This window comes from Phoxinus phoxinus (genome assembly GCF_949152265.1).
Source record: "Phoxinus phoxinus genome assembly, chromosome: 19".
NCBI lineage: Eukaryota > Metazoa > Chordata > Actinopteri > Cypriniformes > Leuciscidae > Phoxinus > Phoxinus phoxinus.
In genome coordinates, this window is record NC_136894.1 from 29,911,346 (window position 1) to 29,938,366 (window position 27,021).

Here is a 27,021-nt window from a genome sequence, read left to right on the forward strand (position 1 = left end):
CAAAAATTATGGCATGAATTTCTCACCCTGATGTCATTCTAATGCAAAATGAAACGCAGTAAAAGCAGGTGGTGATCCAAAAAGGACAAAAAATAATACATTTAGTGGTGAAATGAAAACCCAAATTCAAAATTAGAATATTGTGAAAAGGTTTGGCTTTGTGAAAAGCCATAATCATCAAAATTATAACAAATAAAGGCTTGAAATATCTCACTTTGCATGTAATGAGTCTATATAATATATTAGTTTCACCTTTTAAGTTGAATTACTGAAATAAATGAACTTTTGCACCATATTCTAATTTTTTGGGTTTCACCTGTAAATAGGATATATATATATATGGTTTGATATGTGTATTTTAAATGTCATTTGTCTGCAAGTTGTCTTCATTTAAAGTGTAATAAAACACATTTTGCTTCATGAAAATCTCCTTTAGACGTCCCTTGGGCGACTGTTGTGAACTATTTGGCCATACTACAGTATATCTGTCAGATGATATTTGTATCTTGTTATGACGAGTGAGTAATGCTGGGTAATGCTGATGTGTTGGCGAGGATGGCGGGTGATTAAACTGAGGATGTAATGGTGTCCGGTGGAGTTGCAGTTTCTGGACTGTGATTGGACGGGGTTTAGTGAGTCTTCAGTGAGTGGATCTAATGCGAGTAAAGATCATCTTGATGACAGATGTCAGAATATCAGACACACGCCGCAGGAGAATGGGAGCACACTAATGTTTTACATTTGTTTTCAATCCGTTTAAAGGCGTGTGCCGCCACAACCCGCAGGAGAGGAACACACACACACACACACACACACACATGATTTTATAGGTTGTATTTGCGGTGCTCTTGAACATTTTCAAAATATTAGTCATAGACTTCATTTGACTCCTGTTCTATCATCGGTATAATGTGCTGTTCATTAACAGTAGCTGTGTTTTCCTCCGTGTGTTCCTGTGGATTCTCTGCTAGACTCGAGACAGACGTTCATTTGTCCACGTTTGGCCTTGTGAAAAAAAGACAAGGTCGTACCGGCGTCTCTTCTGTGATGCAACGTCAAAACAGCGCACAGTTTATTTCACAAAACCTGCAATGAGCTGAGAATTCCTGACCCAAAGCCGCTTACCTGACACACACACACACACATTCTTTCATTCTTATTAACCTTCCTAACACACACACACACACAGACACAGACACACACACACACAGACACACACACAGCTTTATATTCTTAACCTTCCTAACACACACACACACACACACACAGACACACACACACAGACACACACACACACACACACGCACGCACGCACACAGACACACAGGCACACACACACAAAGACATACACACACACAGACACACACACAGCTTCTTTCATTCTTATTAACCTTCCTAACACACACACAGACAGACACACACACACACACGCACACACAGCTTTATATTCTTAACCTTCCTAACACACACACACACACACACACAGACGCACGCACGCACACAGACACACGCACACACACACACAAAGACATACACATACACAGACACACACACACACACACACACAGACACACAGTCACACACAGACAGGCACAGACACACACACACAGACAGATGCACACACACACACACACACACACACACACACAGACAGACACACACACACAGAAGCACACACACACACACACACACACAGACAGATGCACACACACACACAGACAGACACAGACACACACACACACACACACACACACAGAAGCACACACAGACACACACACACACACAGACACACACACAGACACACACGCAGCTTCTTTCATTCTTACACACACTTTTAACCTCCTATCAGCAGCTTCTCTTCAAGGCAGACTTCAGATCTCCAGAGCGAGAGACAGGAGCTCATCTCTGTCCTTGTGAGCGACACATCTCTGCTACACACAGAGTCCTGTGCGGACCGTTCCCCGCGGGCCGCCGGCGCCCACTAGTGGAGGAGGCAATAGTGTTCACGGGGGTCACACTCTTCTGGGTCTGATCACACACAGAAGATTCTGGACAATAATATTTTAACAAAACATTAAAATTCTACATCGTCTAAAAACACTAAAAAAAAATTATCGATTATCTGAAATAGTTAAAAAAAAGAAACAATTATTAATTTATTTTTATATATTAAAAAATTATATATGTATATATATATATATATATATATATATATATATATATTCATATATAATTAAAATATAAAGACAAATTAAAAAGCATTATTATTTTTTAAAGAAGAAATGAACATAAAAATAATGGTATTAAGCATAAAATATGAATGGTACAAATCATCTTCATTTAAAAATGATTGTCCAATTTTTTTTTAACTATTACATTTTAAAATTCTTTATATATAATTAATAAAGAATTCAATTAATAAATGTATTTATGTATTATATATTGTTGTTTCATTGACATCATTTTTATATCAGCTGATATATATTCAATATAGACTGGTACAGAGAAAAAAATTATAATGATATGTTAATCACTATATTTTGCATCTCTATACTATATAGACATAACATAACTAACTGACTCGACAACATACCTAAATAATAACAGATATTATGACACAGATATTCAAGGGGGGAAAAAACACAAAACAAAAACTAGTGCGCCTTCGAGTACTCGATTAGTATGCAGATTAATTATGTAAAACAGAACTGGGTGCTTGCGCTGCACTAGCCAAGCGTTCATGTCTGCGTGAAAAAAGTGAAATTAGCTCAAATAAAAAAGTTAAAAAGCAACGTAAATTACGTTTTGCTGCAAAAAAATCATAAATACCGAAAAATAAGACACGGCCGTAAAGTGTCAGTCCGTGTTCCTGTACGTGTGTGATGTACACACTCTTGCTAACTGGAGCGAGTCCCTGCGCGCGGCTAAAGAGGCTATAATCACGGTCTCTGCTGTATTTACAGATCAACGTCTGCAGCCTGTGACTCAAGTGTGTGTCATCTCTGATAATAAACCACTCCAGCGTTCAGGAATCCACACACACACACACACACACACACACACACACACACACACAACAGTAAAGCGGCGTCACATTTCTGCACACAATGTCTGACGTTGTTCATCACAGTGCGTTTCATCCACTTCTCTTTCTTTCTCTCCGTGACTCACACTTGACACTGTTGTAACCCAATTACAGAGCATTACATGCCCTCCCGTTCTGCCCCGGGGCAGAAGATGGGCTGAGGGCGGAGGTCAAGGGTCACTAGACTAAGGTTACTAGAGATATACAGGATAGTAGCTTCCCAGAATAAAATGAAATGAGGCCAGATTGCTAAGAAACTCTTAATATTCAACAATATCGGTAACAAGGTTCATTAGATAACATTAGAGAACTAACAATTAGCAATACATTTGTAACAGTATTTATTAATCTTTGTTAATGTTAGTAGTTAATAGAAATACAGCTGTTCATTGTGTGTTCATGTTAGTTCACAGTGCAACTAATGTTTACAAATACATCCTTTGATTTTAAAATCAAGTATCAGTAAATGTTGAAATTAACATTAACAAAGATTAATAAATGCTGAAGAACTATTGTTCATTCTTAGTTCATGCTAAATTAGTTAACTAATGACTTGAAAAAAAAACGTATTTGTTTAGGGTAGCTTTTACATGATTGTTTGTAATTGGCATATTATTATTATTTATTGGAGTTTTGATAGTATGTTCTTATTTGGTATTTTATTTATTGGTATCTGTTTTTTTCTTTCGTTAATGCATTGTTTGTACAATTGTATGTTTTATCTTGTTTTCTATTCTTGTGAAGCTACGTTAAAGGTGCTATAGAAAATAAAGTGTATTAATATAAGTAAGCAATAAGGCACGAGAGGCTGCGCTGTATCGTGAATAAGTAACGGCTGAAGGGCGTTGTTAGGCACGACGCGAAGCGGGACTTAATCACGATACAGCACTTGCCTCGGGTACCTTATTGCTTTTATAAAACGGTTACCACACAATACAACTATTAAAGCCGAAAAATATGTATCTATGCAACTCCCATGAAGTAAAATCACTAAAAGCCTTCCTTCCGCTGGAAAAAATAGTCCCTGACCGTAAACAGCAACAGAAGTTACATACATTATTTCGCCAATAGATGGAGACAAAGACTGTGTTTATGAGTGAGTCGGTCAGTAGAGAAGACTTTTGGGTTCACACCGGACGCGGGAACGGCGCGGAACGAAAAATCACGCGCGGCCCGGCGCGTGCCTGTTCACACCAGACGCGTATTCTTCGCCGAGGTCGACAAGCGCTTCTGCTCAGTTGTTGTTTATTCAGAGCTATTTTTTACATCATGGTTAAGTAAATAACCTCATAAAATGAATACACCATGTTTCTGTAACCAAGAAGTTTGTACACTTCTTTTATTAATCCGTTGTCGAGACACACCTGCAGCCAGAGAGAGAATATGGTAGACAGTAGTAGCCTAGTAGGCTAGTGTAGATATACCGTTGAAATATAACGTTACATCCTCTCTTCAAATTTACTAAATCTATTTTTCTCTTCCTGTTTCCCAGTGCGAGTAATTTGACATCATCCATTTTCACTTATCAACTCCTGCCTGCCTCTCTCTCTCTCTCTCTCTCTCTCTCTCTCTGTTTCCCTGTTTGTTTGTGTGTTCTCGCGGTATTTTAATTAGAAAATTGACGCGGATCACTCGCGGCTCGCGCAAAAAATAGACCAGACGCCGAAACTGGCGCTTCACGGCGCGGGCCGGCCGCGGCGCTCCGCGTCTGTTAACATGGGCGCCGAAAGGAAGCGGCCTCCGTTCCGCGCCGCTTCCGCGTCGCTTCTGCGTGCGGTGTGTGAACCCGGCGTGTTTGAGATGCGCCTTGCCTCGCCTGAATTGTATGCGAGAGTAGGCGGCTGCAGTGAGGGGAGGAGTGAAAAAAGCGCAGGCAAGCAGGACAGTTTTCTCTTCTCGCAGTGGATCTGACACCTGTAAGATCAAAGATGGATATCGCGGGATTCACGGGATTCACGCTCGTGCACAGTGTTGCTAATAAACTGGATGTAATTTAAGTTCTGTTGCTTTTATGAAAATAAATATAATGAACAAGACACCCAAAGCACTGGTTATTTAATTCCATTCCAAATACGTGTTTATCAATCATTTTTTTTCTTTAATACAAACGTGTTTTTATAAAAAAAAAATAATAATAATTTGCATAATCACATAATCCATATAGAGATCGCACTGTCAGAGAGTTTGGGAATATTCACACATAATTTATACACATAAAACATGATATCAGAGTTTTAAAATAAAAATTTTAAAAGAGAACAATAGGCTACATCACGGTTGTTTAAACCAATGAGCATTAAGCTGTGTCGTCAGCAAGTCGTTTCCCATCATGCTTTTGATCCGCGCAGTCGGTGGAGAGCAACTGCGCGCAACTGCAGAATCCGACAGGTGTGCCTTGCGCTCGCGAGAGTTTTTTTACATACGTCGGCATGACATCAGAGCAAGGCGGACCGCAGTCGAACACATTTCTAACCGGCATGCATCTCGCGCTGATCACCGGTGATCGGTTCTGCGCAGATTTTGCTCATCTCAAACAAGCCTATTGAAAGGACTTGTGATCACGGAGAAGAAGACGCAACTGACAGATGACTGGACTCGGGGAAACCCCTTAACCGTTAAAAGACAAGATATCGCAGCGGACATTCAAACGGATTTTTTTAATTATGAATATATATGACTGACCTGAAGGAAAACATCTATATATACTGTAAATGCAGGTACACTCGCTGCTTCAACAAACAATATCAATGAGATCAAACATGTGTTTACGTTGCTAAAACAGCTATTGGCCAATCAGAATCAAGGATTGGAACTAACCGTTTTATAATGCTAACTAATGAACCTCCGTCCTTATTGTAAAAATGTTACCAACACTATTATTGATCTGACTGCACTGACGCTGTTGTATGAGAACTGAGCTGGACTTTTTTTGTTTGTTGCAGAAAAACTTTATAGATGAAATGAACTAATTTAATAATTGATGATCTTTACAACAGAACTGCATCTGAACTGACTTCAGCTGAACAACAGCCGAAATGCATTATTTTCCTGTTTAAGCAGCTTTGAAACAATCTGTGTATTGTATAAAGCGCTGTATAAATAAAGGGGACTTGACTCTTCAGCACTTATAAAACTAAAACATTCACGGGTCACCATTTTGAGGTTTGGACTGATGTAAAATGACATTTTGCAATGTTAAATCTCAAAAGCACTGCATCCGTCATCAGACATGTCGGTTTCTTTCTGTCAGAGACGCATGTGGAGGACACAATCCTCCCGAGGACATGGGTGGATGGGGAGTGATGTCATTCTGTGTGTGTGTGTGTGTGTGTGTGTGTGTCCCAACAGCCCAGTCCAAGCCCTGAGGACACAGTGATTAACTATATGAGGTCATCATTTCCCTTCATTGTGAGAAGACGCAAACACCAGCTAGAAGGAGCACGGCTAACACTTCAGCTAGCGGACAACTACAACAGGTTAAACAAACAAACCAAAACCAAACACTCAAACACTCACGGGGAGAAACTGATCTGAGTGGATAAGAGCTTCAAAAGCCAACAGCTCCGAAGAGGAGAATCCAAATCCTGCTGGGAAAGATCAACACAGTCCAGATATATCATCTAGAGACTAGCGTGCGCCTCACTGGACTCACAAACTGCTCTGATGCTGAAAATAGATGATATATATATACAAATAAACTCAGAAAATAACAAATATATATAATTATTTTTTATATAGCCTATATATTCAACATGCAAATATTTCTTAAATATGTATGCATATGTGTGTATTTAAGAAATATTTGCATGCTGCAGATATACATCATTTGTATTATATATATAAATATCAATATTATATATATAAATAACACATTTACTTAAATATATACAGGCAAACGTGTGTATTTAAATATATATAGCCTATATATATATATATATATATATATATATACAAAATAATTATACACAGTACACACACATATATATTATGTAAACACAAACTTTTATTTCGGATGCAATTAATCGCAATTTACCAGTCCTTATATATATATATATATATATATATGTATAGGGTATTTTAGGGGTGTAATAGTTCAAATTACTCACTTTATTTCAAATTTCTTTAATAGTTTTTTCTGCTTGGAATATCAAGTCAACCGATAATAACAGTAATTTTATGAAATTATTATCCCCCCCCCCCAAAAAAAAACCTCCCTTAAATAAACAACCTACAGCTTCCAATAAGAATAAATAAATTAAAATAATAATAATAAAATGAAAACAACAGCACAATATTGATATCTGACAGTCAGATGTTTTCCAATTTAATGCGAGTGAACACTTCTCTAAGCCGTGTATCAGAAGACGGGGGTGAGGCATGTTTCCACTTCAACAGTACGAGACGTCTCGCTAGTAAAGTAGTAAAGGCTGGAGCTTTCTGAACCGTTACATCCCAAAAATGGCCAGAAATTACTCATATACTAATACAGAGTAATAATGTAACTCCATATACTGAATGAAACCCAACAGCTTGAAGACCAAAGCGTCCCAAGATCTTCAGTCTCTACATGAGAGAGCATGACAGCACATAACGAACAGATGAGTGAATAAAGGGGAATCACAACTGAAGAACAGACCGAGGAGAACCGCTTATCTCCCAGAACACCTGCTGTAATTTCACAGGCCGTCGGACGAGGCGCCGGAGCAAAGGTTTCCCGCCAGTGGCTTGGAAAAGAGACTTTCACCATCAGGAGAAACACAACCCTGTCATTCACACCATCATTCGCCCACAGAAGGGATGGACATATTTTCAGACGGAAAGGACAATTAATCACTGTGGCTTTTTTTTTGTGTGTGTGTGTGTGTGTAGAAGTTCATTACAAGTTCATGCATTTTACTCTATTAGTATATCAGTGGCTGTTTTTATCCAAAGTTGCTTAATCAATTTATACCCAAAATTGTAATAATCGCATCAAACATTCGTGAATAAAGCGATGTTTCCAGTAAGTCGAAGAGAACAAAAGCGTATATTCCTGATAAACTGGCGCTAAATATCACTAAGAAAAAATGGAAGTTGCTGCAATACGAGAAGACACTGTATATAATAATTTCGTATGTGACCCCAGACCACAAAACCATTCACATGGGTAAATTTTTTGAAATTGTAAAAAAAAAGTGTTTCTTTATGTGCTTTAAATAAAGTAGGGATGCAGGATATATCGGTATCAGACGATATCGGTATTCATTTTTAATGTTATTGTTTAGAACATTTGTCCGATATATTAAAGCTGATAAATATTTGATCTTTTCCTTTTCCTTCAGAGGAGACACTTCAGATTCGCACTGTTCGAAATTATGATTTTGAATTGCTTAAAATATGATTGGAATCACTTTAATAAAGGAAAAATCTGTCATATCGGCTACATAAAATTATATTGAGAATATATAATTGTGTGTTTGGGACGTGGCTTTTAATGGTGAGACTTTTGTTTTTGTAATCAGGCTCTCACAAATTATATAAAAATGTGGATTTAGATTTATCGGCCAATATATCGGTTATCGGCTTTCAAATATAAAGAATTATCGGTTATCGGTCTCGACCAAAAATCTTATATCGGTTCCTCTCTACTTAAAAGCATAGTTTACCCAAAAATTGTGTTATCATTTATGCAAACGCAAATGAATAAAAAATAAAATAAAGATATTGTGACTTTTGATCATTTTAGTGCGTCCGACTCCTTGCTGAACAAAAGTACTAATAAATAAAAAAATAAAAACTTACTGGAATTGAGATTTATACATCATCTGAAAGTTGAATAAATAATCTTTCCATTGATGTGTGGTTTGATTTCGCATTTCAAATGCTGTGCAAAAAGATCGATTTCAATAATGCAGTCACATCTTTTTTGATGGGCATCAATTAATTAATTTGGTAAATGTGTTTTCATTGTAGTTTATGCACATGTTTTCTTATCCGATAAAAAGTTTATCCGACTCAATATGAGTTTATGTGCATTTTTAGAAATTTTATTTCCATCAATCATTTTTTATGCGATATTCCAAAATGTGCATAAAAACAGGTGTATGGAAACATAGCTAGACTGTTAATGTTCAGTACAGTAAAGCAAGCAAATGAAGAAACTAGATAAAATTAAATTGTGTTCATTTAAATCCGGTTTTGTGGCTTTTAGTCCTTATCTGATGCTGTAGCGTTGAGGTCGTCTATATGCTAGTGTTCTCTTAAAAACTGATCAAATCAACTTTAATTTAATTTAATATTGAAATATTGTCTTTCTTCTGTTTGAAGAGACCATATTGATAGTTAAAAAAAGTAAAATATTTGTAAAAAATATAGCGTTATCTTACATATAATAACATAATAGTACAAGTAAATGTGTATCAAGAAAAAAACTAGCATCTTTTTTATTTTTAAAGCAGATTTTTATGTTTAAAACGGCCTACATGAACCAACCATCACTTCTAAAACTCCTGCCAGTGCCTCATAAACGTGAATATGATGTTTTTGGGTAACTTCAAGGCAGTCCCCTCAGACATCAGCGTTTACTGAACCTCTGTAAGCCCTTCACTGCTGACAGTGTCAGTCTAAGCCTCTTAAGAGCCGCTGGGAAACTGAAAAGCAGAGCTGAAGGAACATCAGGGACGTGTCTGCGCGAGACAACGCCGCTTTCAGGCGCGGACGCAAGCAAAGAGCATTCTGAGAAAACAAGACCCGGCCTCAGCTTCACACAGACTGAGAGTCTCGCAGGAACAACATGACAGCTCGAGAAGCGCACCCGTTTAGAGGAGACGAGAGGAAGTGCTGCTCAGAACCTGGAAGTGTTTCTTTATGTGCTTTAAAGTAGCGGTGCACGATATATCGGTATCGGACGATATCGGTATTCATTTTTAATTAACATTTGTCCGGTATATTAAAGCTGATAAATTATTTATAATCACCTTAAATTCAGATTCGCACTATTCGAAATTATGATTTTGAATTGCTTGAAATATATTTAGAATCAGTTTAAAAAAGGAAAAATTGGTCTGTCATATCGGCTATAAAATTATAATGAGAATATATAATTGTGTGTTTGGGACGTGGCTTTTAATGGTGAGACTTTTGTTTTTGTAATCAGGCTCTCACAAATTATATAAAAATTTGGGTTTAGATTTATCGGCCAATATATCAGTTATCGGCTTTCAAATATAAAGAATTATCGGTTATCGGTCTCGACCAAAAATTTTATATCGGTTCCTCTCTACTTAAAAGCATAGTTTACCCAAAAATGAAAATTGTGTTATCATTTATGCACACGCAAATGAATAAAAAAATAATAAGAATTTTTTTTCTATTCTATTCTTGTCACTTTTTTATAATTTTAGTGCGTCCGACTCCTTGCTGAATTTATTAATTAATTTAAATATTATTTAAGTATTAATTTATTTAAATATATATATCTTACTGACCCCAAATTAAATTACACAAAATGTATTATATACATTTTTTAGATCATAACTAGACACCACTATGAATCAAGATCAAGGTCATGTGACAGCAATGTAGCACACTACTGAACTGAAACGTTTCACATACTACTTTAAAAAAAAATATATATTCTATGCAGTATGCAATAAGCAGTATGCATGCATTCAGTGTGCTGTATGAGGCTTCCTGTATGCACAACATCACTTTCTGTCCCAGCATCACACTGAAGACAAGTGCTAAAGGAGGCAGATTCCCACAGGACGGCGAGACTGAACAGTAGCCATTGTGTTCATGCAGCTTTATGAAACATAAACACACTTCCCACACGGAAAAACCCACCTTCCAGCGGCAGGGATCTGGCTGGGAGAGTGGAAAGAGCTGAGCTGAACTGAACTAATCTCATACAGAGACTGTTTGTATGTCACTTCCTGTCCCGCCCCTCTTTTAAGGCCCTATGATTTCAGAAATCAGAAATTTCGGAATTCAGTCAAAAAAATGGAATTTACAGTTTTAACACGGAATGTCACGGAATTTGGCAAATTTTGGATAAATACATCAAAAGTGGAACTGTAGACTTAATCAAATCACAATATATGGACTATGAATAGTATCTGTGAATTTTGAAGCTCATAAAGAAATATGAAAAAATAAAACATTTCATAGGGCCATATTATTGTAAAAAAAAATTGTTTTATAAATTATTGATTTGATAAAGTTTTATGAATGCAGCTCATTAGACATGTGTTTTGATTATTAAAAAGTAATTAAAGCATTCAAACAGAAAACAGAATGTGTGAAAAATAAAACGGATTTCATAGGGCCTTAAAAATGCCGTTTTTGTTACGCTTTAAATCGATTGTTGTTCAATTGTACATGATCTCAATTAATTACACATGCAATTTTTATTTATCCAGTTAAACGGATTCCAGAAGATTTAAAGGGGTGTTTGATTATGATTTCACTTTTCTAACTGTAGTTAATGTGTAATGTTGCTGTGTGAACATAAACAACATCTGCAAAGTTACAACGCTCAAAGTTCAAAGCAAAGGGAGATATTTGCTTTTACAGAAATAGTTTTTTAAGGACTACAACAAACGGCTGGTAGAGACTACACGACATTCCTCCCGGGTTAGTGACATCACCAACCCTAAAATTTACATAAACCCCGCCCCCGGAACACGATTTATAGATTATCATGACAGAATATGCTAATCAATGACTAGAAGATAACTACACATAAAAGACTAAAGGTTTTCAGTGCATGTGTGTGTGAGGTAATCGGAGCTGCTAACACGAACACGCGCACACACACACACACACAAGCTCTTGTAGCTCCGCCCCCTGTGCCGGGAGCAGCAGCTCATTTGCATTTAAAGGAACAGACACAAAAACTGCGTTTTTGCTCACCCTCAAAAAGTGACAATTTTAACATGCTATATAAAAATATATGTGGGGAATTATGAGCTAAAACTTCTACAGAAAAATTACAATGGAAAAAAACAGACCTAGGGAAAACTTTGATGGCATCTCTGAGTCTCTGCAGTAATGACGGGTGTCTGAGGAGAGGCTGGTGACACCGCGTGCGATATAAAGCCTGAAGCGATCAGGAACTGGAACCACTTCCCGCGGTGTGGTCTTTATGTGCGACCAGGCCAACTTAAAACTGCTCTCCAACGGGACACTTTAGTCCCTGCACAAAGAACCCGGTTACACAAGCATTTCAAGAGCACGCTGAAGTACAGCTGCTTCATTTCCTTCAGCGGAGACACTTCAGATTCGAAAATTATGATTTTGAATTGCTTGAAATATGAAGAAAAATCCGGTTCAGTGCAACATGTGCAAGTCTGTCATATCGGCCACATACAGTTATAATGAGAATATATAATTGTGTGTTTGGGACGTGGCTTTTAATGGTGAGACTTTTGTTTTTGTAATCAGGCTCTCAAAAATTATATAAAAATTTGGATTTAGATTTATCGGCCAATATATCGGTTATCGGCTTTCAAATATAAAGAATTATCGGTTATCGGTATCGGCCAAAAACATTTATATCGGTTCCTCTCTACTTAAAAGCATAGTTTACCCAAAAATGAAAATTGTGTTATCATTTATGCACACGAAAATGAATAAATGGGGAACAAAAAATAAGATAAGATAAGAGTGTCTCCGACTCCTTGCTGAACAAAGGTATTCATTTATAAAAAATAAAATAAATCTTACTGACTCCAAACTTAATTAGATTACACATAATTAATTATAAATGCAAACAAATGCATTTATTTTTCAGATCATAACTAGACACCACTATGATGAATTAAGATCAAGGGCACAAAGAACCCGGTTATACAAGCTTTTCAGGAGCACAGGTGCTTTATGTGGACCGGATTAACATCCAGCACGGACACACACAGAAGCGCCGAGAAGCAGAACACCAAACACTCGAGAAAACACGGTCCAGATGAGTTTTATAAAGCAGCGTTTGTGTGCGCTGTGAGTGGCGTTACCTCCAGCCGGCTGGTGAATGAGTCTTTGAGCCGCTGGAAACTGTACGTACAGTGGTGCCATCGCTCGCTCTCAATGAAGCTCTGTTCAGCAACACTGCCACACACACACACACACACACACACATGCACAGGTTCAGATCTGAAAGCGGTTTAGTCGTCGACTGGTATGGGGTTTTGAGAACCGATAACGAGATCTCGAGAGCAATGTTGCCGATGGCTGATATAATGGCAAAATGTGTCACAAAACGATCTTGAGTCGCACGGTATATCTGTGGCAATAGCAACTATACATTGTATGGGTCAAATTTCTCTTTCATGCCAAAAATCATGAGGATATTAAGGTAAGATCATGTTCCGTGAAGATATTTAGTAAATGTCCTATCGTAAATATATAAAACATGTATTTTTGTGAGTGAATGCAGCACAATCGTGAACATAAATGCACAACTTTAAAGGAGATTTTCTCAATGTTTACATTTTTTTGCTCCTCAGATTCCAGATTTTCAAATATTCATATCTCGGCCGAATATTGTCCTATCCTAACAAACCACAACACATCAATGGAAAGCTTATTTATGAATCTCAATGTCAAAAAATTGACCCATGTGACTGGGTTTGTGCTCTAGGGTCACATTGGCCTATATAATATGCTGGTGTGGAATTTAACACTTTCAATATGTCAGTATAATTCACCTTTGGCTAAGCCCCGCCCCCCTTAGTTACTGTTGCTACGTCCGTCAACTTCATCTGGGCTCTGGTTTGGTATCAACATGGCTTATGCTGTGACGGCTCTTCCTGCTGAAATTTTATTAAACTTTTATAAAGCAGCAAATAAAGTGTCGGATAGAAGTAGGCAAAAGGGGCTCAGTGTGCGTTCGAAGACTATATTCAAGACATACCGGAGAAACGCAAGCAACACAAGGCATCCAAATAGAGGCAAAAGCATAACGGTCACAGTCAAAAAATGAACCACCGCATTATATCCTAATGGAGACGGAGGCTGGGACTCACAATATCAAGAGCAACACTGTTCATGCAAAGCTGGGTCTCTATTCACTTCTATAATCGTTATTACAAAGCAAACGGACTACGCAAGTATAAAGTTGTGTTTATTAGCAGCGTGTGAGCGTATCAACAATTAGTGTAGAGAACCGAAATCATAAACCAGCATAAAACTGTCTAACTAGCATAACTTCACAGTAAGGTTAATACACAAAAGTGTGTTGTTGATCTTGAGGGGTTTCGCTGACTGAGGACGTCCACACAGTTTAATCCAAAGACGACACTTGTCAGGATTTGACTTCGGTTTTGGGAAGAGAAAAAAACGGACACCCCCTGCAACCTCTCTGGGAAACGCGTATCTGTGTTACAAATGCCCCAGACACAACGTTTAACCATATTTCTGATAAAACTACGACGGTAATAGCCTGCCGAGACCAAAAATATGAGACGCCTGTGTTAAAGTCAATGGAGCGCTGTGATTGGTCAATCTACATTCTAGGGTGTGGCTTAGCCAAAGGCGAATTGACGGTCAGATACACTTTCTATTAACTCATCATAGACACACACACAAAATACATTTGCTGAAAGTTTTTCTAAAACTAATGATGATTTGGAGAAAAAGAGTGAATGACATTAGCCTGGGTTTCCCCAGACTGCCTTTGCGCAGCGCGATTTTATTCACGCTGAAAGGCAGTCTGGAAACCATGGACCTGATTTTCGCCTCGTTTAGGGAACCAATCACAGAACGGGGAGGGAGCAGCAAGACGATGACGACATCTTTGCGACACAACTAAGCAGTTTGTTTATATCTATGGAGTCAACATGGCAGCAGACGCGAAGCTACCTTTTGATGCAGCCTTAGATATTGTTCTAAGTAGTTTAGATCGCAATTTTATTTAGAAAAATTAAAATGGCGTTAAACCATTTCTCTACATACGTCATCTGGTATAATGGAAACGATTGGCTATGAGCGTACAGGCGCATTTGATAGACATTCTTAGCACCCAATAAACGGCGCCGGGCATTCGTAAACCACGCCTCAAATACGAGAAAATTAACATGTGGTTCCCAGACCCAAGTCTCAACGAGAATTGGGTCTGGCGTTAGCCAGGCTAGAATGACATAATAAAAATACAATAAAAAAGTCACTGTTTGGATTGTCATTGCAGTGATTATTATGTTTCTATGTTATATCATGTTGGGCAACAGTTCTTCTAACACTATCTGATGGAGTGTGTAGCTTTCATTTCTTAAACATGTAGGAAACACATCATGGCCATATTGCAGGACGATAATGTCAAGATTAATCAGACTCAGATTGTGAAAGAATGATTGTGAGGAACATGAAGAATCATTTTCACACATGAGTCCAGATCTTAAATTCACGGAGGCCCTGTTTACACGAGAACGCTCGCGGGTGAAAACGTACAAATATTTGATCGGATGTGCCTTTCGTTTACACGACGACGGCGTTTTCGGGGCTTAAAAACGCAAAAAAGTGAAACCACCCTCCAGAGTGGAAATCTTAAAAACGCTCCACCGTCGCGTTCCCGTCTAAAGGGGAAAACCGGTAAAAACGCAAAAGTCTGCTGGACAGTGAAGGCGTCGCGTACAGGTTTACGTCACAGGCATGCGCCAGTACAGGAAAATAACAAAACATTATTAAACTAAAATATAGCATTGATATCATTGACACAAAAAAAAAATCTGTCATTTTTGAGCGACACGCGAAGAGCACCGAGGGTTAAAGCAGCAGCTTTACCGTATTAAACATGAAAAACTGTGTCAGCGTCTCTTTCACTCTCAGTGCTCCACATCGCCACCTAGCCGTCTGGAGTGCACACTACATCTATTTTCACACACTTTTGCATCACCATATGCACGCAGATTTCCCCCCATAACGCTCGTCTAAACGCAGAATAAAAAGTGATAACGCAACGCCACTTTTGCGTTTTCTCTTCAGATCGTTTCCGTGTAAACATAGCCTGAGTGTGTTTGGGATGTTCTGGAGGAGACTTTACAGAGAGCTGGACTCTTGCTTTGACATTTTTAAAATACAAGATGTTAGGGTAAAAAAACTATGCAACTCTTGATGGAAATAAAGGTTGAGATGTTATTTCCATCAAGAGGTGCATACATTTTTGCTTAAAATTGATGTGGGTTAGAAGAACTGGTGCCAAATGTATAACATGCTAGAAACATAATAATCACTGCATCCAATCACAGACTCTTAAGCATTTGCATATTTAAATCCAACTTAAACTTTTGTTTGGTCGGGCAGTGTACGTACACAATACAATTTCATGAGATGCAAAAAAAAAATGCTGTAATGCAACACGTTCATTTGAGTCGAAATTAACTTTAAAAAAAGCACAAGGGGAGCTACTGGTCAAGCGTGCACCGCTATCGATGTCGATAGTCTCTAAATTGCCAAATATCGGCCTGGCTGAGATCCATCCATCACTAGTTCAGACAATGTTGCCCTTAAAGCACACAGACGTCTGTTCCTGCCCAGAGGAAAAAGGCGTTTTCCTCCTAAACCCTGAGGGACGTTACAAGGTAGCTACATCCTGCTAAACCAATCTCAGTTAAACGCAATGCCATCACACACACACACACACACACGGTTGAGCTTCCTGTCATAGCCGCTGAAATCACAGGCACTCTTCCTGTGCAGCTAAAACAACAGGATTACACGCTGTCAGAAAGATGCATTCGGCCTTTATGAAGGGAAATCTGGTGCCTTTACATTACAGATATATACACATTTCAAGTTAAGCCAAGCTATCAGGTTCACTGCAACCCGTCTATTTGTCATGCATGTATTTGATGTATGCCAGAACGAGGCACTGTGTGCAACGCAATCCCTCCAGAGGAAACTAGAGTTGGATTCACACACAGCGATGACAATGCAGCGCTCTCACGAACCACAGATAATGACGAGTGGTGTCGGCCGTAATTCACTGGAGCGCTGTGATCTCGAGAGTCTGGCATTAGTTGACTGGAGGCTCAAAATACGCTAAAAATACCCCGGCCCGTTTCCACCGCCTCAGGACACAGAAAACACAGTATCGCTCGTGCACATCAGCGCTGCCAGGACACATCAGCAGATCACCGAGATTCCCCTGCAGACACAGTGAAGAGCCCTGTGTGTTCTGGCATCAAGTTCAAGAGCGAGGAGCTACACTGATTGATCTAATTGGTCTAATCACTACCGTCCACGGTACAGTTATGGTATCAGATATACGCACACACACACACACACACACACAAATGTTCAAAAAGAGGCAGTCAATACCAAAAATATGATGTTATTAGGGCTGTAAACGATTAATCGCGATTAATCGCATCCAAAATAAAAGTTTGTGTTTACATAATATATGTGTGTGTTGTGTATAATTATTTTGTATATATAAATACACACACATGCATGTATATATTTATAAAAAATTGGTTATATTTATATATAAAATATTTATATATAATATAAATTATATAAATGTATATAGTACAGTATATAAATGCAATTATTCCTTAAATATATACATGAATGTGTGTGTATTTAACTATTTATACATAATAATTCTACACAGTACACACACATATATTATGGAAACACAAACTTTTATTTTGGATGTGATTAATCGCGATTAATCTTTTGACAGCCCTAATATAAATAGAACTATTTTATATATAAATAACATTTTTTTCTTAAATATATACATGCATGTGTGTGTATTTATATATACAACATAATTATACACAAACATATAAACCCAAACTTTTATTTTGGATGCGATTAATCGTTTACAGCCCTATATGGTAGGCTATATACATCCACATATATTTTAGGATAGACATCTCATGATTCTTATTTCTTACAATGTTGTATCAATACACTGGGTGTCTGTGTTTTTTATTTATTTAAATGTGTGAATATTCAATAGGGCCAAACCAGTCTTAATTATTTATACCCAAATTGTGCAATATTGTGAATCAGGATGTAACGTTTTACTTCACAACACAGTCTAATATATTGTCCAATACCAGATCGCTTGACTGAAGCGATGCAAATAAAATGTCATGAACATGCAAGTTTAAATAGTAGTGTGCAGGATTTATGATTTGAAATATAAAAATATGTAAAAATTATATTTCTTACAATATTGCATCAAAAATATTGGTGCAAAAAGTACTATTATAATGTACTCAAATCATAGCACATCACACTTCTGCAAAAAAACAACAACAAACTATTACTGTGGTATGCTCATAAAGCATGGTCAATATTTTGTAAATTTAATAAAAACATGCTAAATAATATATTACTCTACTATATTACTCACACCGAGTATATCAAATGCATTATTTATATGCCTTTCGTTTGCATACCGTTTTTTAATTATATTAAATGTGTATTTTTATACAACAACACTTTATTTCTATAACTTTCGTTGACTAAAATAGCTGCTCTTGCAGAATATCTGTCATCAACTCCTGCTGTTGTACATTTGACAAATACCACCATAGTGTACAACCCAAAACAATGAGCTTGTGTTGAAGTATTATAGCATAAACTTTTGAAACTGACGTTAACATAAGTCAATATTAATGCTTGGTTTGTTTGATCCAATGAATCCGAGGCGTGAACGCGCGTCACAATCAACGCGCAATCCCGCACAAATATCGGATCCAAATCCATTAGATTTGGAGCTGTATTCCCCATGAACGCATGGCAGGGTTGATCCAGTACAGGAATCCTCATATTTACTGTTTCCACTGACAGTTTTTCCTTTCTAACAAATTTCCCAAAGCGTTAATGCGCGCTACTCACTCGTTTGTTGTGTGATCCGTCGCTCGCGCGCTATGATCGTCTGAGGTGATATTCCAGAACCCGCTTTTCCTGTCTTCTCCAGTCGATCCTCTCTCATTCCAGCTTTTCATTCCCTCTCATTCCAACATGGCTGACGGGCAGGACCCAGCCCACTCCAGCTCTATCCAGCTACACACACACACACACACACTCCTCCCAGTCCCGAGTGAATGAACGCCGCTGGAGTCGAGCGCGGGCGCGCGCATCACTTCGGCAACTGGGCCTGGTGCCGTGAGAGTCCGATTCGCAAAACGAATCGATTCGTTTGAACACTTAAATGAACCCTGACGCCGATTCTGTTTATTTCAAAGGTGTTTGTATGGAAGTCGTCTTTTTGGACAACAAAAATATAGATTTTTGTGTAATAATTTGTTGAATATTGAATATTTGTGTAATAATATGTTGATTGTAGCCAAGTTTTACCTACACAAATGTAGATTTGTTCAAGTTTTCTCCATGTTTTGCGGAATTTATAAAAATATATATATTTCAGTCCTTAAAACAAGTAAAAAGGAGGAGTGCCTTGAAACTCTCTAAATTACATGGCAATAGGTTATGGATTAAAAATAAATTAAAGTGAAATTTAGTTCGTTATAATTTGCTTTTCATATTTTTGCCACATAGAAAAAATCATGCATTTGTAAATCATAACCATAACATAAAAAGTAAAAATAATGATATTCAAAATCATTGTTATCATATTAAACTTTGAAATAATGACAAATAATCATCAAATCAATTATTCATCATCATCATCATCAAATCAAATAATCAAATAAGGACAAAGTCATAATCTTCGACTTTTTAATCTCATAATTATGATTTACATACATGGCATAATTATTTCGACTTTTTAATCTCATGACTATATGACGTAGCTCTGTCATAATTTCGACTTTCTATGTCATAATTACGATTTAAAAGAGTTTTTCTTTCTAAGGTGTCAGAAATGGGTTTAGCCTACATCTTATTCTAATCGGATTTTTTAATGTAATTTTTTTTATGCCAGCAAAAATATATCGTCTTTTTTCGCAACATCAATGTTAATTAATTAGCCTAGGCTAGTACTAATGTTAATTATCTCTATATTTTCCACCTTCATCAGTTACGAGACACGTTTTTCAAAACAGTCTGATTGAATCATTCCCAAAGGAATCGACATTACTGTTTTTAATTAGGCTAATTAAATTATTAACATATTAGCATTAATTATTCACACTATTGTAAACAATATTGTTCCACCTTTCACTAACATGTGAGCGATTGACAGACGTTTTCCGAAACAGTTCGATCGAATCATTCCAAGGAATCGGTTCAAAAGAATGATTCGCTCACTGGGCAAGCAGGATTGGATATATAATGAAGTAACTATGAATGAGTTTAACAGTGGACATTTGTGTTTGTGGCCTCTATAGTTTCCCAGTGACCATCTGAGAGAGCACATTGCTCAAAAAGTTACTGTTTACTGTGTTTGAATAGAGAAGCTGTTCTATTCTCTTCATTTTGAGAATATTATGAACTAATTAAAATCACTTTGGAAGTTAAGTTATACCAAATAAACACATTTTTAATTAATAACACATGGGCATGGAACATAATATCTATTGAGTTGCTTTGGGATTTTTAATAACCACTTTATTCAGCGATTTCATTTTTAAACCCACTCATTCTTGTGGTTACTGTGCAGGTTTTCGTGATCATGCGAGTGTTGCTCCTATAATGCTGATCTGGAAACCGCTCTTCATGCTCAAACCATAAACCTAATCATCCTCATATGTGATCTCAGATCAGCAAAACTTCAGCATTTCGTCATCATGTACATAAAATGGACCCCACCTAAATGAGTCACGTCTAGCAGCAAGTTCTCTGAAATCTCCCCGGATGAACGATCATCTGACGGAGAGTTTCTTCTAGTGAGTGTGGTTTCTCTCTTTTACTGCTCATGTCACCAGCACCTGTTCCAGAAACATGACTCCTTTCCTCCGGCGGCGGTCGGTGGGAGCTTCACTCCTCAATGCTGTCCAACCTGGAGAATAAGCTCGGACAACAAGACCCATTCTTCACACAAGACACATATCAGCTCCAATGTAATTTCACTCGTAAAGCATTAATAGTTGCCAAATGAGTTTAAGGCAATATTTGAAATAAAGTCCTTTATATTGAAGGTAAAGCGGTGGTTTAAAATAAACCAGAACTGCACGCATATTTAAATGTAATAATTTTAGTATGTAAAAGTGTAATGTAATGTAACAAATTTTTTATTTTGTCTAGAAAAGTCTTTCTAGGGCCTGAGATGCAAATTAGCTTTCGCTATACTCTCTATGTGCAATACATATTTCCCAGCTTTGACTGGGATCATGTTTTTTTGTACTGTCCCTATACAAATAAACGTATAAATAAATACATAAATAAATAAAACACCAGGCTGTAAATCATAAAAAAAAAATGTGTCTTATGGGCTTCTTTCGGGAGGTTTAGGATTGATTACAAACTATATGGAATTACTGAATTATATATATATATATATATATATATAAATATATATATATCAATATCTCCCACATTTAGAATTTCCTTCAGATTGATTTACAAATTAAATCAATAAATGAACAGTTTGTTCCCAAATTAGACATTACAAAACAGTATATGGGATTTTAATTCTCAATTTTGGCAATATTTGTCTCTATACGAGCGGTCATCTACAAAAGACCTGCATGAAGATTTGACCAAAAAATATTGTTTTATGGAACAAAGTATGAGTAAATGATGACAGAATTACAATTTTTGTGCGATTCATATCTTTAAATAATAGTTATTATTATTATACATCATTATATATGTAATATGTTATGCATCTCTTATTTTAACGAACAAATACTGCATATGGTCAGTACTCTTTAGGTCAGTGTGTTTGGCCTGGACTCATCAGATGAATGAACACAGCTGCCCATAATTCACTTTGATAAGAGGATTGAGAGGCTACAGACGGGATTAGATGACATGACTCCAGATCTCTGGAGATTATGATTAGAAACCGTAATCTCCGCTCTACAGATGGACTTCACAGCATTCAACGGCACTCACTGAAGCAAACTGTGTCGGTTTCTCCTGGGACCACAACACTAAAGCATGAGGAAAACAGTCCAGATGCCAAACTCAACCAAGACTTCTCTTGTGTTCACATATATCTGTGCAACTACAAACACCTGGTCTGCAGTTCATTTTTAAGTTTATAGCATGATATATAATGTAGGGCTATATACTAGTATGCATACTCTGCACATTATGCTACTTTATGGATGTCCAGCTTCATTTGCCAAAGATATTAAGATTCTTATTCACACATTATTTGATCACACTGTCAAAAAGTGCACAGAACTAAATTTAAAATGCAAAATAATCATATTTTTCATTTCTGATAAATACATTAGCAGCAATGCTACACTTTCGTAAGTAGGCTAAACATGCATTTTGCGATTAAGTAATGTGACATGCGTATTATTGTTTGAAAGTTTGTCATATTTTTTTTTAAATGAGCAGTTTTTTAATAGTGGGCAATAGTAATTAATGTTCTAGTACTTCTCTTGTTTTCACATATATCTGTGCAACTAAAAACACCTGGTCTGCACACTAAAAGTTCAAAGTTAATTTTTAAGTTTATAGCATGATATTTAAAGGCTATATTATATTAAAGGCTATATACTAGTATGCATACTCTGCACATTATGCTATTTTATGGATGTCCAGCATCATTTGCCAAAGATCATTATTTGTCATTATTTGATCACACTGTTAAAAGTGCACAGAACTAAATTAAAAATGCAAAATAATCATATTTTTCATTTCTGATAAATATATTAGCAGCAATGCTACACTAAACATGCATTTGCGATTAAGTAATGTGACATGCATACTATTTTTTGAAAGTTTGTCACATATTTTTTTTTAATGAGCAGTTTTTTAATAGTGGGCAATATAAATGAATGTACTAGTGTTTGATTCTGAACATAGCCAGAGTCTATCTGAGAGAATGACAAGAAGCTGTAAAGATGAAGAGATTGAATCTGCCGCCCTCTAGTGCTTTACAACAGGGAAGAGACACAAGAAAGGAGTGTGTACAATAAATACAGAAGTCTTTGTTAATTTAATCTAAAATGATGAACTCAACCCATTTTACAAAAAAAAAAAACATTTATGAACAAATGCATAAGTAAAATGCTTCAATATAAAACCATTATGGCCATTAAAAATGGATTTTGTAAAGTTAAATACAGACACAATACATTACAAAAGTTCTTCATATGAAATATGCAAAACACAGTAACTCCTTCATTATGTTCGATGGCATTAAAAATTAAGACAGTTCAATGAGGCTCGTTGTTCTTTTGCAGAAGACAAACGTATGCATCCTAAACTATTATTATTGGTGAATAAGATTACTAGTGTTGGTAAAGTGCATTTCCACATGTCTAAAATGCCTCCAGTTGTTCATTATTAAAAAGATTTATAAAATGTTCCCTTTACAAATTCACTTGCATTTCCTCGAGTGCTGATATTTTACATATGATAAATGGTCTATAACATCTTAAAACAAGCCTCTCTTTTACTGCCCGTGTGTTTGCTCGCTAATAAACATTTACACTGGCACATTTGCCGTTCATGATGGAAATCCTCCATCATAAATCACATTCAGACATGAATGAGCTACATAAATATTGATATAACACTGAGGAATTCGTTAAAAAAGTAGTGTCTTTCCCTTCAATATTAACACTTAATATTCATATAACAAGCAAATAAACACTCAATATGACCATGAATATTATCCGCAAAAGTCCAGGCACATTTCTCATCACTGCGGGTCATCTATGCACATTATTTCCTCTTATTCTGCTCCAGTTGCGTGTGTGTTCATATCTGGTTTCTACTCAACTTTCCAGATGCCGATCTTTCCGTCGTCCTGCGCGGCTCCGCTGAGCACGTAGCGGTCCTCGGCCGAGCACAGAGTCTGGACGCTGTCGGCGTGTGCCACCAGCTCCTTCTCCACCGTGTACCGGTCCGTGTTCACCACGTAGATCTTCCCGCGGGCTTTCCCCGCGGCGCTGCGGCCGTGACAGCCCACCCAGATCTGACAGCGGGACATGTCAATGTTAATCTGTCACGTGAGAAACTCATCAGTTTGGACAGAGGGATAAGCGTGTCTCACCTGACTCTTGACTTTGATCATGCAGACGACACCGGCGCAGTCTTTGAGCTGGATCCGGATGAAGGGTTTGCTCAGGTCTCTGCAGTGCCACACACACAGCTCACCCGCGTCTGCGAACCCGGCCCACAGCTGCTCCGACTGCAAACACATCACGCTCAATAATGACAAACACTCCAGAAGAACAAGTCACCTTTACATACAGGAGAAACTCAAAAAATCTGAATATCGTGCATCAAAAGTTCATTTATTTCAGTAATTCAACTTAAAAGGTGAAACTAATATATTATATATACAAATAACACAAATATATTTGTGTTATTTGTAAAATATTTTTACATTATAACACAAATTCAAAATTAGAATATTGTGAAAAGGTTTTCATAAGCTGGAAGCCATAATCATAACAATTATAACAAAAAGGCTTGAAATGTCTCTCTTTGCATGTAATGAGTCTATATAATATATTAGTTTCACCTTTTAAGTTGAATTACTTTTGCACCATGTTCTCATTTTTCCAGTTTCGCCTGTAATATAGATTGTTTTAAAGCAGCTTCACAGTGATAACATGAAAATAATAGAACAAAGTTTGTTTCTAGAAGAAAATTACGCCATCGTCCACCTTAAAGGGTTAGTTCACCCAAAAATGAAAATAATGTCATTAATGACTCACCCTCATGTCGTTCTAAGCCCGTAAGACCTCCGTTCATCTTCGGGACACAGTTTAAGATATTTTAGATTTAGTCCGAGAGCTTTCTGTCCCTCCATTGAAACTGTATATACAGTATACTGTCCATGTCCATAAAGGTAATAAAAACATCATCAAAGTAGTCCATGTGACATCAGTGGGTTAGTTAGAAGTTTTTGAAGCATCGAAAATACATTTTGGTCCAAAAATAACACAAAATAAGACTTTATTCAGCATTGTATTCTCTCCCGGGTCTGTTGTCAATCCTTCACAGTTACGCTGATGGCGTAAGACGCTGATGACGTGTTATCCGGTGCGCCCGAGCTTCATTTATAGACTGAGGGAAACGCACGCTGTAAAAGTGTCTCATCCGCGACATGCACATTTACGCACCATTAAAAAAATGATATCCACGCAAACAATGTAGAATAGCTTGAATATAGCGTGCGTCTCCCTCAGACTGTAAACGAAGCTCGGGCGCACCAGATAACACGTCAGCAGCGTCTTACGTCAGCAGCGTCACTGCGGAGTCCTGAACGCAGATTCACAACAGACCCGGGAGAGAATACAATGCTGAATAAAGTCTTATTTTGTGTTATTTTTGGACCAAAAAGTATTTTCGATGCTTCAAAAACTTCTAACTAACCCACTGATGTCACATGGACTACTGTGATGATGTCTTTATTACCTTTCTGGACATGGACAGTATACCGTATATACAGTTTCAATGGAGGGACAGAAAGCTCTCGGACTAAATCTAAAATATCTTAAACTGTGTTCCGAAGATGAACGGAGGTCTTACGGGCTTAGAACGACATGAGGGTGAGTCATTAATGACATTATTTTCATTTTTGGGTGAACTAACCCTTTAATTTCCGGACTCACTGTGCAAGGACCTTTTTTCCCATATGTACGTGTTATAGAAATTGTAATATCTGTATAATATCTAGGTCCTAACCCTGAAGCTACCCCTAAACCTAACCTTAACCCATGTAGTACCTTATATTACCAGTACTTTCTTAGGTAAGTACTGTAAGTGCACAATAAAGCCCAAATATGCATACAGAGCACCGCAGTGATGAGGATGTATTTTTGAAGTTAACATCACTCTGGTTCCCTCGACAGGGAACAGGATTGGCTTTTGGATTATTGCAACAACAAAAAAGCTCTGTGATTAACTAAATTTTAATCTTTTTCATCATGATAATCTTCACAAAATAATTTTGAACCTTAAATACAATTACCAGAAGTACGCTAAACGTAGGCAATAAACAAACTACACCACAGTCACATGACTTCCTACATGCAACATCTATTTCAGTCTTTATTTAAAAACATTTTCCCCGAAAGCTTGGTTTAGAATAGTTTGCATTGGCAGAGGATGAACCAACTCGAAGGCTAAGGAGATGCGCTTCCCCTTATAAACACACACGTTTCCTTGTAATAGTTTCAATTAACATATCGCCGACTGCGCAATTAATCTTTTATTTGAATAATGTAAAAAAATATATACTTTACTGCAGAAAAACTAGCAACCACTCAAAACACAGAATCTCTTTTCTTGAGGATCATCAAAGCTGGCCCCATCACAGCTCATCAGAGAGGCCGAGAGCCATTAAAACAGCTCGTAAATGACCTCACACGTGCGATCCATTAACCTAATGAGTCCCGAAGCCCAGCTGGACGGACACAGAGAACCGGACGAGCTGTGGAAGCGAGTCTAGCCGCGGGGGAATGCGTTTACCTCATTAAAGAGCAGGAAACTGCTGAAGCCCCTCGCTGAACTCAGCAGGTGATCTGGAAGAGACATCGTACGGTGAACCGTGCCGTTCCTGCGCACTTCCAGCACACAATCACGGCCACCTTCAACACAAGACAAGTGTGTAACACAACTGAAAACTACGTTTATTAGTTAAGAGTTGCATATAAACAGTCAAACTGCACATAAGGCAGTTTTTACGTCAACGTTTTCAAGATATAAATGTTCCTACTCCGACATTTAAACAGTGGCTGTAATAAACACTTTATTAAAGGTGCTGTATGGAGTTTGCAGCGGCATCTAGCGGTGAGGTTACAGATTGCAACCAATACGTTTACAAGCGAGTGCTCGTGCGCGTGCTTTCTTTTGTTTTGTATTATTATGTGGAGTTTGTGTTGGAGTCTGTGTTGTGCTAGTCGTTT

The 27,021-nt window shown here is 37.4% G+C and overlaps 2 protein-coding genes across 11 annotated transcripts in view; both read right to left on the reverse strand.

Annotated features, from left to right (window-relative positions):
- The window catches only part of ptk2aa (protein tyrosine kinase 2aa), a 111,901-nt gene extending 92,674 nt beyond the window's left edge, over positions 1-19,227 (reverse strand). For 3 of the 7 annotated variants that reach the window (XM_079591103.1, XM_079591117.1, XM_079591115.1), the window contains exon 1: positions 18,911-19,137. In XM_079591103.1, coding sequence (XP_079447229.1) covers positions 18,911-19,007 — 97 coding nt within the window. In that variant the 5' untranslated portion in view covers positions 19,008-19,137. Of the gene's footprint in view, positions 1-18,910 lie in introns of all 7 variants that reach the window. The other 4 variants (XM_079591108.1, XM_079591112.1, XR_013795089.1 and 1 more) reach the window with 3 other exon arrangements.
- Positions 19,228-22,871: 3,644 nt separating this feature from the next.
- Positions 22,872-27,021, reverse strand: part of dennd3a (DENN/MADD domain containing 3a) — a 43,000-nt gene continuing 38,850 nt past the window's right edge. For all 4 annotated transcript variants that reach the window (XM_079591098.1, XM_079591097.1, XM_079591096.1 and 1 more), the window contains 3 exons: positions 26,585-26,703; positions 24,156-24,293; positions 22,872-24,077 (listed from right to left, as the gene is read on the reverse strand). In XM_079591098.1, the coding sequence (XP_079447224.1) occupies positions 23,874-24,077; positions 24,156-24,293; positions 26,585-26,703 (461 nt within the window). In that variant the 3' untranslated portion in view covers positions 22,872-23,873. The remainder of the gene's footprint in view (positions 24,078-24,155; positions 24,294-26,584; positions 26,704-27,021) is intronic.